At 37.1% G+C, this 15,151-nt stretch overlaps 1 protein-coding gene across 7 annotated transcripts in view; it reads left to right on the top strand.

The window, feature by feature from the left end:
- The window catches only part of LOC138106386 (thrombospondin type-1 domain-containing protein 7A-like), a 285,545-nt gene that overhangs the window by 220,295 nt on the left and 50,099 nt on the right, over positions 1-15,151 (top strand). For all 7 annotated transcript variants that reach the window (XM_069006913.1, XM_069006912.1, XM_069006915.1 and 4 more), the window contains 3 exons: positions 750-865; positions 3,086-3,218; positions 5,889-5,992. In XM_069006913.1, the coding sequence (XP_068863014.1) occupies positions 750-865; positions 3,086-3,218; positions 5,889-5,992 (353 nt within the window). The remainder of the gene's footprint in view (positions 1-749; positions 866-3,085; positions 3,219-5,888; positions 5,993-15,151) is intronic.

The following is a 15,151-nucleotide window of genomic DNA, read 5'->3' as shown; positions in this document are numbered from 1 at the left end:
TAGAGCAATAGCAATTTTGAAATGATTTTAAATATTTTCAGTACTTCTGTGAGAGTTATTGTTCCATTTTGAAATAAGTATTGCAGCATAGAGAGTTGTTTTTCCTTGATGGAAAAGGACAGAATCCCCACAGAATGGGGAAAATGACCTGCGTAATGAGTCCCATATGTGGCAGTCCAATAATCCTTTTTATATGCTGATCAAGACTCTTCCTAAAACAAGTAAGGTTTTCTCCCTTTTCTGACAGTCTTTCTCAATCTCATTGATCTGGCAGTTTTAAATCCTTTTCTGGTTTCTCTCATAATCACAGCCAGCTTATACCTATTTGTTCCTGGGTTAGCAGTGTTATTTATTTTGAATATGTCTCCTTCCAGAGTTTGTATTTAGATAAAGTGATGAGACCTGAAAATGTATTTTACTAAGCTAAATCAGATGGCTTTTCTTCATAATTATGTGAAAGCTTGAAAATAACCCTTAAAATACAGTCTAGCATGGTGAGTGAGGGATGATGGTTATTTAAATCCTGAGGTGCAGAATACACCAGGTTTGGCTTGCTTTCACCACATGTATTTAATTGCTACTAGTTTTTATATTAGTGCTCCATCCTGGTGAATTCTGGGCAGCAAGCACTGTCCTCATGTGTCTGCAAGCATTCAGTACCTCACATGTTTCACTACTTCATTGCAAAGTGATTGTTTATTTGATAATGCTTCTTTGTAATTTTTGGGTTGTTTTTTTTTTTTTTTTAGATGCCCTGAAAGCCTTCGACCTGAAACTGTGAGACCTTGTCTGCTTCCTTGCAGGAAGGACTGTATTGTGACTCCATTCAGTGACTGGACAGTGTGTCCTTCATCTTGTCAAGAAGGTAATTTTATCCATTTTGTCCTAATAGATTTTAGGAGTAAAAAAATGGGCAGTCAGACTAGCAGTCACTTTTGGCAGAATGCTTATACACATCTCTTTCTGACAGAGGACATGTAATACCTGGTACAGCTGCTGCAGGGAGGACATAGAGTTTTTGCTGAAAAGGACAGTTATTTCAATACATTTTCTATATGCATCTGTTTGGATTTTTTTTCCACAATTTTCCTAATATTACAAACTTCCATTTGAATCTTACACTGATAAAGAGATAACTAGTTACAGGGTAGACACATATCTCTTAACATCATCAGCTTATCATCTTAACATCAATACTTGTACAATGTTAGCATTTTAATTGTCAGATTTTGGTTTTGGAAATACCTGGGTTCATGCTGTTTTCTCATCAGAAAAACCTGAGTCTTTATATACAAGGAGATAAGTATGTATATAAGCACACGTGCAGTTGTATATAATTTTCGCTGGCTGCTTCTACTCCAAGAAAAATTGAAGGAGAGTTAATAAAAACCAACAGACTTTACATTGATGTGAATGGTCCAATTTAAACATATAATCCAACACCATTTTAATACATTTGACAAAATTCTTTAAAACAGTGTGGGTCTCCCCTGAATTTTTATTACTCTGGAATCTCACATGAAGTTAGCGTGATGACAGGCTTAATATTAGCCACATTTTTATGCTTTATTTCTCTTTTTAAGCTTAACAGGAGGCATTTTTCTAATATGTACTCTTACAGACAGACTCTGTAATACCCTCTGTTTCACAGGGTGCTAATCCCTATGTGGGACATGGTGATTACTCACAGCTACCACTTTGTCAGAATGCAAAAGATATAGTTACATCAAACATACACACTTGGGTTGTCATGACCAATTCTTTAGGCTTTATAAAGGACACAAGAATAAAGGCATTTTTGCAGTAATTCCTATCAGTGTTTAGTGCATTCTAACAAATGAAAAAAGGGGTTAGGAAGACTAAATTCATAACCTTTGAAAGAGAGCAGAGAATTGAATCCATTAAATCTGAATCTATGAAATAGTTATTCATTATTAAATACGTGTAATTTTACAGCAGTATTAATTTTCTTTCTGAAATACTTTTGTTGGAGGAGATCATACTGGGCAAAAATTCCATCCTTTTCTGTTCCCATTTCTATGGGTTTTAAGAAAGTTCTTGATGCAATGAGCATATCTTCATAAATATTTACCACAAACTAGTGTGCAGGCTTCTATAAAACAGTATATTTGTGAGCTACAGGAGTTTTGTCTATTTGGCGAGTCGAACTCTCTTTATACTACACAAACAATTTTTATTTCATGGGGTTTACCCATTTGTGCCAGTAAGCAGGTCAGTAGCTTTCCAGGGCTGCACGTCTGTCTTGCCCCTTGTGCCAGCTCCTGGCATCTCCTGGAGCTGTTTGACTCGGGAGTGAAGGGTTTCCTCCGTGCTGAAGAGTGGCCAGGTGGTGGAGAGTCACCGCCGGGATTCTCCTACTGCTCTCTCCTAATTACAATTGCTTGGCTGTGGTCCAGCACACTTCTGTGATCAGACAAGCTGCAGCTGGTGTAATAACCCACCCAAAGCTGATATCAGCGCAGTCAGCCAAATGTCTGCTCTACTGCTCTCTGTGAAAAAAAAAAAACAAACCTCCAAGATTTTTACCTAACATAGGCATGGCTGTGGAACTAATACAGATATGTGGCTTTTCTCTTAATTTTCTGCCTGAAGAACCAATACCTGAAGATGACTGAAATTAAAATTCCTAAAGGAACTATTCACTTTTGTAGTTTTTCATTAATAATGGATGACCATAATAATTAAAAAATGCAAACTGTAAAGGAATTCTAGAGTGGAATTTCTGTTTCTGGTTTTACATGCAAATGATTAGGGTAAGGTTATAGCTTCAAACTGTAAAGTGTAGCAGCAAACTGAGCTGGTTTAATTTTTTTTGTATTGAACTGTTTATTCATTTCAGCTGTCTGTTCATTTGTTCAGTATTGCTGGTATTGCTTTCTGTTTAGTTCTGCTTTCTGGCCTTGAGCTGAAATTGAAGTGCTTTTTCTATTAGGCTTAATTTTTCTGCTTATGGGCAAAATAGCATGTCAATATTATGGCATTTGGTTCAAATACCTTGTTTTCATCCTAATTAGTTTCATCCCTAAGTAGCACCAGTAAAAACAAGCTATTCTGTTCTTTGCAGGGGGTGTCACAGTAAGGAAGCAGTCCCGTCACCGAGTCATCATCCAGCTCCCTGCCAATGGTGGTCGGGAGTGCCCAGACTCTTTGTTTGAGGAAAGGGAATGTGAAGCTTCTCCTGTCTGTCATAACTACAGGTATGTGAGACAATCAACCAGAAAGAGCTCAGACATGATTGTTAAACTTTTACTACCTCTAAAGCTTGCTGAATTCCATTTCTTAGCAGTTGTTGTTTTTCGAACATGTACTATTTAGAAAATAGGATACACATCTGAATCAAGGTTTCACGATAGATATGTAGACTCCATAGGGAATCACCAGTTCATTTTGTTCCAGTTCCTTCACAAGAACAGTGCAGCAACTAAGAATGACTTTCCAGAATAAATTTTTCCTAGAAACTGTTTTGACATTCTATGCATGAAAAAAGTCTTTCTACACTATCCAAAGTGCTGAACTGCAAGCTTATATGTTTAGGAGAGCTGAGTTCTGATGCCACACTGTTCAACCTACCATATCCTTCATTCTTCTATCCCTGTAAGCCCTGAGACAGTCCAGAGCTGAAGATATTCCCCATATGCCCTTTGTCCTCTGCACTGTCCTGATCTTCACCACAGAATGTTGAGGACTGTTCCAGAAGGTGGAACCATCATTGCTTAAGAAAATGTTTGGATAGTTCTGTAATATCCATCTGAGTGTGTGGGAAGGTCTAGACATACAACAAGATCTGGTTGTTGATAGAGACAAAGTTTAGAAGATTTTGATGGTGTTAGTTAGATTTACTTGACAAAATAATAAAAAGATTTTTTTTCTGTTTTATGAATAATAATACACATGAAGCTATTCTCTGTTGCAGAGGTAAAAATAGAATTTAAGCTTAGTTTAATGAAAATAAATTGAGATTAAAGAAATGTGATTCTTTCATCATCTGATAAGAATTATCATTTCAAATTCATTAGGAGCTCACACTCTATGCAACTAAAAGATATTAAAAGATCGAAAAGAACATTGGGAAGCAAACACCAGAGAAATAGAGCTCAAGAACTTTTTATAGTCAAAATTAGAGCCAGAGTTTTATCTTTTAAAATGCTGGCTGCTCCTCATCTCTTCAGTATCTGAGCTGCATGATAATGTGCTGAGCATAAGAAAGAAGAGTTGCTAGTGGTAGATGAGGTCATTTATATTTCATGACATGAACTAATACTAAACACATGTTCCATATATTTCCTTTAGCATCTTTCTGACCTGCACACATGCTGCAACAGATGGACTCACGTGCAGCTGGCTCATGCCTAAGTTAGTTGCTGTCCCATAGAGGCAGGTTGCAAGGAAACTCGAGGTGTAAAACCATTGAGATAGTTTAAAACATGCAAACTGCTGATGGCTGGAGCTGTGGACAACTGTGGATTATTTTAGAGTTGTGACAACAAACATTCTTGCCTGGATTTGTTATATTTAAGGACTGGGGTATTCTGCAGCACTAGCAGGGAACTTTTACAAAGTTTCATAGAGGTTTATATTAATGATAGAATAATTTAAGCAATGCAATATTTCATTTGTTATCAATGTTCTTTTTGTTTGTGTTTTACTTTTGATATGGTGAGCCGATACTTACATTGTGTTGGTTTTCTTGGCTGGCTCCACATTTGTAAGGTGTTGCCACTTAGCAATCCAAGATCCCAGGAATTTCCTGAGATGCCCTTGCAAGCACTCAAGCCCACTGCCCCAATACTTTCCTGCAGCTACCCTTCCTTTTTGTTTCTTATTTCTCCTTTTGGAATAGTATTTTTCAAATGAAGCTTAACAAAGGTATTTGTTTGCTGTGACAACCTTACCTTTGTAATCATATCCTTTAAGGTTTGTGAAAACAAAATAAAAATCCTAAACTTTTGCTCATCCTACCTTATCTTAGTAGGTCCAAGACTTGTCCCTGTTTCAAGAAAGGCAGAATTCTCCATTTATTTTTGTGTTGGAAGGCATGCCTAAGGGAGGGGGTGAAAAAAGACCTGGGGAAGAGGAAAGATCAAGCACCTATAGTGACAGTATTTACTGCCCAAAGACAATCTCAATATTGCCTGAATCAGAAATCAACCCTGCAGTCTTAACTCTGGAATGTATTTGGGAAACTTCAATACACCTTTGCTTCACTGACTTAAGTGGAAGAAAGAAAGGAAGGAAAACAACATGGGAAAGAGGGGAGGTTTATTAGGGTGTAGTACTATTTAAAATTTGTCTTTACTTAATTGGTCCATGCTGATTTTTGAGATGCTAGTGTCCTTTCATTAAATCCACTTTTCAAATTTCAGTATGTCATTTTGTTGAATCATATAATACTCTAAGCATGCTCAGATATAAATTCATAGCAAAGGAATTCTCTTGTTAAATGGGTATTCAATACACGTAATTTTATTGTTCTGTATAGTTTTCTTTTTTGAATTTTCTTTCTCATATTTTGTATAACTGTGTTAGTGCTTTGTCTTAATATATCCACTGTGTATTTTTTTGGCACTGTTAATATAACTTTGTGCTTCAAAATCCTTGAAAATGTATATGGTTTGCTTTCTCTTTCCACCTTTGCTTCCTCCTTTCTTCCATATGTTTTTAGTGGCCTCATCCTAAAAGAACAAAAAAAAGTTAATGGAATAGCGATAAGTTTATAGTACTGTTACTGGTTCTTTTGTGAAGTGCCTGTGACCAGTTAGTAAAAATAAGCAACAGCTCATGGTGATTTATAACACCATCTAGCACTCGTGCTGCCTTGGGTTTGATGGCTACAAGGTTCAGATGGATTGTTTCCCCTCTCATTTCAGGTGGAAGACCCATAAATGGCGCAGGTGCCAGCTGGTACCATGGTACGTGCGCCAAGACAGCCCGGGAGCACATGAGTCTTGTGGACCTGGGCTACAAGCAAGAGGTTAGACCCTTTGTTTCTGTCATTTATTCCTCAGAAATCTATAGATGTACTGGTGTGGGAAGTGCCTTACATTTTAGGACTTGTAACCTAACATTAATTTTATCTATCTTTATGGGCATCAGCGAAGGAAAATACTGAAAGTGTTTAGGGCCATGTCTCAGTATGTTTGGAGTCTCTGGCAGCACAGAGATCCTACAGCCTCTCTGCCACTTGCTCCCTGATGCAATTTGCCTGTGTGACCCCTTACCCTTTCACTGTATATCTCTGAGAACAGTCTGGCTACTTCTTCTCTATACTCTCAAATTAAGGTAGTTACAGAGACCAATGGGAGCATGAGAGATGCAAGACTTTGCATTTACACTGTTAAAGTTTAGTGCCAGCCCATTTCTCCAGGTTGTCAAGGTCCTTTGAATGGCTGTGCTTCCAGGTAGGTACTGACTGCTCAAACTGCCATTGTCCTCAAACTTGCTGAGCATGCTTTCTGTACAGGTTGTTAAGGAGACTAAACAGAATTGTGCCTGGAATTAACCACTGAGGTGAAACAATCTTAAACAGCTGCTGGTTAGACTTCTAAACCACCGACCCTTTGAGCCGAATGATCCAGACATTTTTGCACCATTTTCATTTAACAGCAAATAATTTTTACATCCAAATCCAGCTTTGCTGTCACCTGTTGTCCTGGGATGATGTTATGAAGCCACTTTATTCCTTAACCATCCGCTTCATGCCCAAAGATGCTGTTTCTTTAAGATGGACCTGGGGGGCTTGGCAGGGCTCGGGAGGGAGTGCCCTAGGAGCGCTGTGCTGGTTTTTTGGGTTTCTTTTGTGTTCTAGCTAGCTGGGAAAATGTTCTGTTGTTTTTTCTTGTTCTTTTTGCCCTTCCCTTCCCTCACCTCACTGCCTCCCTTCCCTCCTTGCTGGTCTGGGGAGCCTGAGGGGTGCTCCTGGCTGGTCCGAGCCTGTGCGTCTGTTCCCTCTCTGGGAATTTGTTGTATTTTGAGGTTTGGTGTTTTTTTTTTTTTATCCTGTTCTACACTGTTTTGTTTGTGTGTTAATAAACAGTTTGTTTTTTCCACTTTCACTTCTTGTGACCTACTTTTATTAGTGGAGGAAAAGGGGAGGCCCTTTTCCCTTTGGAGGAGACACTCATTCCGGAGTTTTGTTTCCAAAACCAAGGCACCTGTCTTTATATAGAGATTTTGTGGCTTTAGCAGTTGTGTATGTGTGGCTCTGTTAAGTATAGCCAGGATAAGGGCTTTGTAGGTGCATTAAATACATTCAATAAGAAAATAAATGCAGTTCCTATTTACTGTGTTACAGTAATTGAATTGCTTTGAACTACTGGCCAACCTTGAATTCCAGGAAGGCTTTTCTCCTTTGTTGTTTCTGAGTGCAAACTTCTATTTTTTAAAGCACTGTTAAGTTATTGGCTCAGCAGATTGTGCCATTCCTGAGGAAGGACATTGCTAACTGCAGAAATGAAATGTTCAGGTCATTAACTTCCTTGCAATATTAAAGGAGGTCATGGTATGCTTAAAAAGTTATGGAGTAAATCTTAGGCTAGTAACTCCTGCCGCTTACTCAGAAAGTGTTACAAGAGATCAATTTAGAGCTTACCACAAAATGAAACCTTAAGGCATTGCCTGTTAATACAAAAGACTTCTGGCTCTGGTAATAATTTCAAAGGTTTATCACAATGGAATCTATTTCTAGCAGCTCTGGAGGATACATTCAGATTACACACTGAGAAAATAATATTTCTGTCTTTGATGGCAGGAATTCAGATTGTACAAAGTGTTGTCTTCTGTGCTTGTATGGTAGTACCTAAATCTCTTGACTTTGCCTCAAAGTCTGTTAATAAAGAAAGGTAGCTAATAATAGTGCATGCAGATTGGATTTTATTATTCTTTTGTGTCACCAGAGTTTCTTTTTATTTTTTTAAACATAATTCCAATCATGTACAGGCCACACATATACAGAATAATAAATTATCTTGAAATTAATGGCCTTGTAGTTTTCAAATCTGATAAAACAGACGGGCAGAATTTCCCTTTGGTACTACACAGAGTTCAATATTGTGAAAGATGATGTATTCAAGCAGTAATCTTGTTCCCACAAGCAGATATAATGGAAGTAGCTCTCTAGTGTAATGTGGTCAAGTGGTAGGATGAGTAATCCTTAATTAGGAACCCCTGGAGCAGCTAGGCCTGAAGAAAGCTGGTGTTTTTGATACAATTCTGTGAATGTTTCTGAGATAAATTGTTAGAAAGGAAGATTTTTGTTTACTCCTGTCTTTTTTCAGGTCTATCCCATGTGTAAATTCCATTGTAGAATTCACAGAGGAAGTAATTCAAGTTGGACAACAAAAGTTTATTTGTGCCTCAGTCCAGATATCTAAATATGAATCTAAATATTGTTTAGGCTGTTGCAGTGGTAAAAGTTACAAGCATTAAGGACAGAGAGGGTTTTGTCCAGTATTTGTTCCCATTTATATAAGTGATATAAATCAACATAAAATGCAAGTTTCAAACTCAGGTATATTATGTATCAAGTCTCAGTGTTGTAATACCTCACAATGTGTTGATCGTATCTTTTACTTCTGTACTCAGTAATATAAACTGATAATCTGTAGGAGCTAAACAAAGTAGTACAGCTTTTCCTTAGATTGAGACAAGTAAAATATTTTTCCTTTAAAATGAATATGACTTGGAAATACAAGTTGAATTTTTGCACAAAAGTAAATTTCCCTTTGGGAAACACAATTCTCTAATTCTAGAGATTATCAGATAAAGTTTTATTTACTTCACACCTCAGAAAATTGCATTTTGAACATGAATAGTGTTTTATTTAATAATATAATTTATCTCCTACACAGGGCATCAACATATTCCTTATCCCCTCTTAATTTTCAAATTCAAAATAGGCATGTGTGAATTTTCAGTGATACAAATTATTTTGTTTGCTCCCCTGAACAAGAGTTGATTTCATGCAAGGTGCTCGCTGAAGGGAGGCTGACCTGAGAGCAAACAGACTGAGCTCTGCCCTGGACAGTATTAGAAAGGTTTTACCAGTTCCTGAAGGAAGACGCTGGAAGAGGTTTTATCTCCTCTCCCTGTTAATTATTGGCTCCCTCCTGCATACTTGGCTACTTGTAAATAGAATTTTTACAGGCTGTGGAAAACTTTGCATGTTAATATGTCATTAAAAATTCTGTACTATAAATAGTTTCTTTAATGGCCATTTTGTGATGTAGAAACAGAAAAGGCTGAGCTACTACTGTACAAGTCCTTTGAACCACCCCAAAATCAGGAAATGCTAAACGCTAAAATAAGAAATCCATTTGGTATAACATTCTGATACAGCATTTATGATTGCTGCTGTAATACAGATATTTTGAACAGTACATTTAAACTGTTTGTGATTTCTATACAAATATTGACTGTGAAAATTGATGACATACCACCATTTCTTTTTCAATTGAGAAAGAGTTCTCTTTCAAGTTTCTGGTGCTCATGATTGCAGAAATCACACATTCATCCATTTGTGCTAGTTTGCTTTTGATGACAAAGCGAAATAATAATTTTGTAGAAGTAATCTCTGCCCTTTGGTTTCCCGTGCATTGTCCTTTCATTTTGTGTTGATACTCAGTAGAGCAAGTAATTCCATTCGTCTGTGTGGAAAGAGTTCTGAATTCCTCTTTTTCAGTGCAAGGGGATATTGCCATTGCTATCAGCTTGTCCTATTTCTGACCTGATTGCCCACGCACAACCACTGTAACACATAGATTATCAGCAAATGTGTTAAATGAGAAAGAATAGGAATGTACACCAAGGAAAAGGTACATCTGACCATGCATTCATTAGCAGTTTATTTTGAACAAAATAGTCTGTTACTGTTAATATTTTAGTTAGAAAGACAATTAAATCTGAAGGAAAGATTAGAAGTTAGAAATCATTAAAAATGACTGCTTATGTGTCTGATCTTAAGAGCCTGTGAGTAACTAGAGCATATGCATCCCTTGCTTTCTGTCACAACTTTACTATTTGCACTTCCATCCTTCAGCTTTTTTATCACATTTAGTCTTTCTTGGCAGAAGAGATACTTGGGTGAATCATAAAGTTAGAATTGTGATTCATTGTTAAAGACAACTTTGTTTCTATCTGTCTTGTATAATGAAGGTTTTTTTACAAATCATGTCAGTTTAAATGAATGTCATAAAACTGTAACTTGGGTCAATGCAGAGGAAAGAGAATAAAAGGATTTGGTGGTTTCTGGGTTTTTTTTTAAAAAAAAGATTTTCTTTAGAAATGCTTTTAAAAAATTGTTAGCTATTCATGCAAATAATGGGCAAGTATTTATATCTAATCCTAAGCACAGTAAAATAGCACTTAATACTGAGCAGAAAATTCATTGCTGTAGTCATGAACTGTATGAAGAAGGCTGGTGATCATAGCAATCATGTTGAATTCCTATGATGAATGAAAATCTGAATTTGTTATCACTGAAAAAATGCCCTTTAACAGTGGATAAGCAGGGCAGGAATGTATTACAGAGCTGAAGCAACTTAAGACATCAGTCTTTTGTTCAAAACCCTCAAGAGGAGATGATGTGTGTGCATCAGCAAGGAATTTGAAACCTCCTTTTAACCTACCCAACAAGAAAACAAAATACAGAGAAAAGCTATATTTTACTGCAACAACATTTATGTTGTGTTTATTTTCATCAGCTGTTTCTCAACTAACAAGACCTAATTTGATCAGATGTATTGATGAGCCACCTGAAATTCATGAGAGAGGCACAGTGGTGGCAAATACAAAATACTACCCTCCCCCCCAAAGAAAATAAAAATTAAAAAAACAACTACCAGCCAAAAACTAGAACAAGAGAATAAATGCTTAATAAACCCAAGCTACTGATATTTGATGGGGATTTGGACTGTCATGGTGAGAAGAATCTGCTTCAGCTGGGGTGTGCTAAGAGATACCACTCTGTATTTTTAAGGCCAACATTTATTAGTACATAAATCTAACTTCAGAATAGTAGTCTGCTCAATGAGATAGAAAAATGAAGTTTGAAATTGTGAACAACTTAGGCAGGTATATGTTATGTTATACTCATACCTTAATCTGTGATAGTAGATCTCAGCTTCAGTGACGTGTGAAGGGACTTAGAAATACAGCTCAAATCCCTTTAGAATTGTAAAGGAAAACCTAAGAAAGACTAAAACTTGTTTTGCGAGTAGCTCCCGCAAATTGAAGTAGGGCTTCTTGGGCTGCATCCCAATGGTAGTGAAGAGGACATGTAGCAGATGAGAAGCTTGAGTGCCCAAACTGCGGTAGCCTGATCACGTCATGATGTATATGGATGGATGCACATGGTATGGGCCATCCCAGTGACCAAAAAGAGATTTGCAGAAGGATGCACAGCCTGCAGTCCTTGCCACCATGAATCTTCCTCAGAGTTTTGCAGGAGACATGGGATGAAAATTGCAAAATCTGTCAGGATATTCCATAATAGCAAGAGGAAGGTTAATTGTAAATTTAAATAGAAGTTAAAGTAACCTGACAGAGAGAATACCTGAATAGCTGTGCTTGATGTCACTGGGAATTGGCCTTTATTAAAGACCTGGTCTCGAGCTCTCACTATTCTTTATTCACAGGGTGTATGTAGTTATTTGAAAGACAAAGGAATGTGAGAAAGCTTCCCAGGATGGCCATGAGCACACAGAGAAGCCTTGCAGGCTTGTTTGAGCCATGGGGAGGCTCAAAGGCAGAACAAGTGGTCAAAAGCACTTTTCTTGCTCCATAGCTAAACAGGGACAGCAGCCTCCCTCTCCAGGCATCGCTTAGGGAGGCAGGGGACTTTGCTGTTGTGGGTGTTTCATGCCCTTACTGAAAGCACAAGATCGTGGAGCTATAAACTACTATTTTAATATTATTGAGACTTAACAGATGAGAGTGCTCTATTGCCTAGTTTGTATTTTAGCAAAGTACAGTGATCATCTTCAGTAGTCATAAGTAAGAATTTGGACAACTGCTCAAAAGCAGTGTTTACATAAGAAGTTAATTTTTTATTTGCAAAAAAAAAAAAGAGCCACAATCTCCAGACAACTTTATTTAGCAGAAATACATTGTTATTGTCTTTGGAACATAAAGAACACTCAGGCTTGTATTTTCACAATATTATGGACACGTGCTCCTTCCTAAAGTACTTCATGGTAGGAACATTTTGTCACACTGTGTCTAGTCTGCTGTGTCCCACAAAGAAAGAAATAAACAGATGAAATCATAGCTGAGACAACATATATAGAAAGCATAAGAAAAGGTAGTGTGCTGAAATAATTCTTGTTTTCTAGAATTGAAAAAGAATATTTTTGTTGTTAAAAACACTTAACAATTGAAAAAATGGTATCACAAGTGTGTTGTTAAAGAAAGGACAATAGAGCACCTTTATTTATAAAGAAATTTTTAGGTACAAGATTCACTGAATTTCATATCTCAGTGAAATGTCAGTGAAGGATGCTAATGATGGTAGCACTGGAAAGGTTTTTATATAAACTCACACATGACATGACTTGCTGAAATACAGTCTCAGTGTTTCATTATGCCAACAAGAAATATATTAGCCTGTAGTCTCCTGTGGGGACTTGGTGGAAACAATGCTATCCGATAAAGTTTTAATTACATCAAAGTCCCTTGTCTATTAAATTTAGACTGCTATTTATTTCGCACCTTTCTTCTGGGAGCTAATAGTTGTTAAATACCAGAACATGGTTTCCATGTTAAATTTGATTTTTCTGTTAGCTGTACTCTTGGTTTATGTTTTCACTTAATAACTCAGTGTTTAATTCAGTAATGGAGGAACCATGCTCTTTCCACTTACTGCTAATGTCTGTAATAAATATAATGTGGTTGTATAAGCAAAATAATTAGCCTGGTATGGTATAGCTTTATGTAGTTGAAGACACTTCTCTCTATAGTGAGTTAATCAACTTCTACAGAATGTAATTAAAAAACCATAGGTTTGATCAAAGAGGCAGGGGATGAGTTTGCCCAGATTAGCTTGTGAGTGGAAAAAGTAACTCCTCTAACAGTGAGAGCATTTCAGGTGTCAAGATAGCTGGCCAAAAGAGTGTATTAATGGACTGTATAGGGTTGTCAAAATCCCTGCTTCTAATAATGGAAAATACCCACTTTTCAGCAGTTACAAGGAGTATAAACCTTTCACAATGATACCTGAATCTGGAAAATAACAATAGGAAAACAGAACACAGAATGAATCATCCAGGTCTTGTCAACTAGAAGTAGCATGAATAGTTATGGACAGGCACTGTGAAAATTAAGGTTTGGGAATTGATTTAGTATGCCAAGCTGTCCTCTAATTTGTGTTGTTATTAAGGTGAAATATTTAGGTCTTGAGAATGAAGAGTTTTCCTGCTTTGATTGCTACGGTACAACTGACAGTTAATCTGGAAAAAAACCAAAGTGTTAATCCTCAGGGGAGCTTTTCACCTGAGTCTGCCTGATGTAAATTAGATGCATTAATATGAGTCTGAAAAAAATCATGGCAGAGTGGATATATGCTCATGGAGTAATATTTAATAACTAGGAAAGATGAGGGAATGAATACTAGCTTTATAGAAACCAAATTTAGCTAGAAAGAAAGAATGTTGTTTGGTGGACAATGTTTACTGTCCTATCAAAGGACTAGATGGAGAGGCAGCATGTAAAATGAGTATTAAACTTTCAAAGAAATTTATTAAAGGATATTGGCTAATTAGTCGACTGTCTTTTAGCCCTTGGCCAAGTATAGTTTTCATTGCTGAAAATGGTGGCCTGTATCTAACTGAGAATGCAGTGAAGATAATGCAATTAGTTTTGCTGATGTGTGCACATAGCAAGGTCAAACTCAAGACAGAGGATTTAGGTTTGACCTCTGTGAATTTCCACATGGCGAAACTAGTCTGAACTATGTTTTTACCTTAAGGAAATTGATGTGTGCTATTAGCAGAGAATTGTATCTCACAAGAATCCAAAGCTATAGCCTCGGCTTTTATTGGAAGATAGGGGTTTGACTTGTGTTTTTCTAAAATATTTGTGTAATCTTAGAAATCCCATAGTATGGATTTTCAATTTTTAGATATTCGATTTTTCTCACTGAATCACTAGACCTATGTCTGAAAAAAATATTTCCTCATATAAACTACACTAAAAATAATAGGATTTGACAGAATAATTGTATTAGACAGTGTGCAGCTGGTCACAATAAGCACAACTTAATGCAGTGCTGAGCCTATTACAAACAGTGCTGGCAGCCCTGCTCCAAAGGGCAGTCAAGGATCAGGGAAGTTGTTTGCTTAGTATCTCAGGAAAAACACGCCCCCCTCCTTTTCAGTGTTTTACCACAAACGTGTGGCAAAAACAGTTCCCTTGGGACCTTTGGACATATTTTAGTAGGCACAAGGACTTGAAATGGAACATACGGGTCAAGTTCAGCTTCCTACAGTCTTCATGAGGCAGAAATTTAGTTTAGAACTGTCAAACTAAAAAGCTTTTTTAAGAAATCACAGGTCACTAGACCATTACAATTACCTCAAAGCAATCTAAAAAAAAAAGTTTCCTGAACTGTTGTAGAGGGTTCAGTTCGTAAACCGGGCAGAAACACCAATTAAATGTAGCGGTTTGGTTCAAAATATCTATTACTTACTTATTTTCCTTCTGTGAGATAAGATTTAGGAGAAAGCAAAGCAGACACAAAACTTAAAAGAATATAAAGAAGTTTATTAACAGACCTAAAAGAAAGAAAAAAAGTCAGACTAAGCCTTCAGAACACTTCTCTTCCCCCTACCTTTCTCCCCTCTCCCACTGACAACATAAAAAGACAACCCTTAAGATTCTCAGTCAGTTTACCACCTCTATAATAACCTTTTTCAGTTCACTTAGGGAGAGGAGTCTCTCTTGCTCATGCTATGGAGACATCTCCATAAGAAACAGTTCTCTTGTGGCTTCAATGTCACAGCAAGACAGCTGCCCAGGTTGGTTCTCTGCTTGCATGTGAAAGTCCCTTCCCTCGACTTACAGCTTTCCCACAACTGTTTTCGAGGGTCCAATCTTTAGCTAATGGGGTTCCATTTTAAGGATGAGCTGTTCAGAAACAAAG

Source organism: Aphelocoma coerulescens, chromosome 2 (assembly GCF_041296385.1).
Source record: "Aphelocoma coerulescens isolate FSJ_1873_10779 chromosome 2, UR_Acoe_1.0, whole genome shotgun sequence".
NCBI lineage: Eukaryota > Metazoa > Chordata > Aves > Passeriformes > Corvidae > Aphelocoma > Aphelocoma coerulescens.
This window is presented reverse-complemented; position numbering and strand designations above follow the sequence as displayed.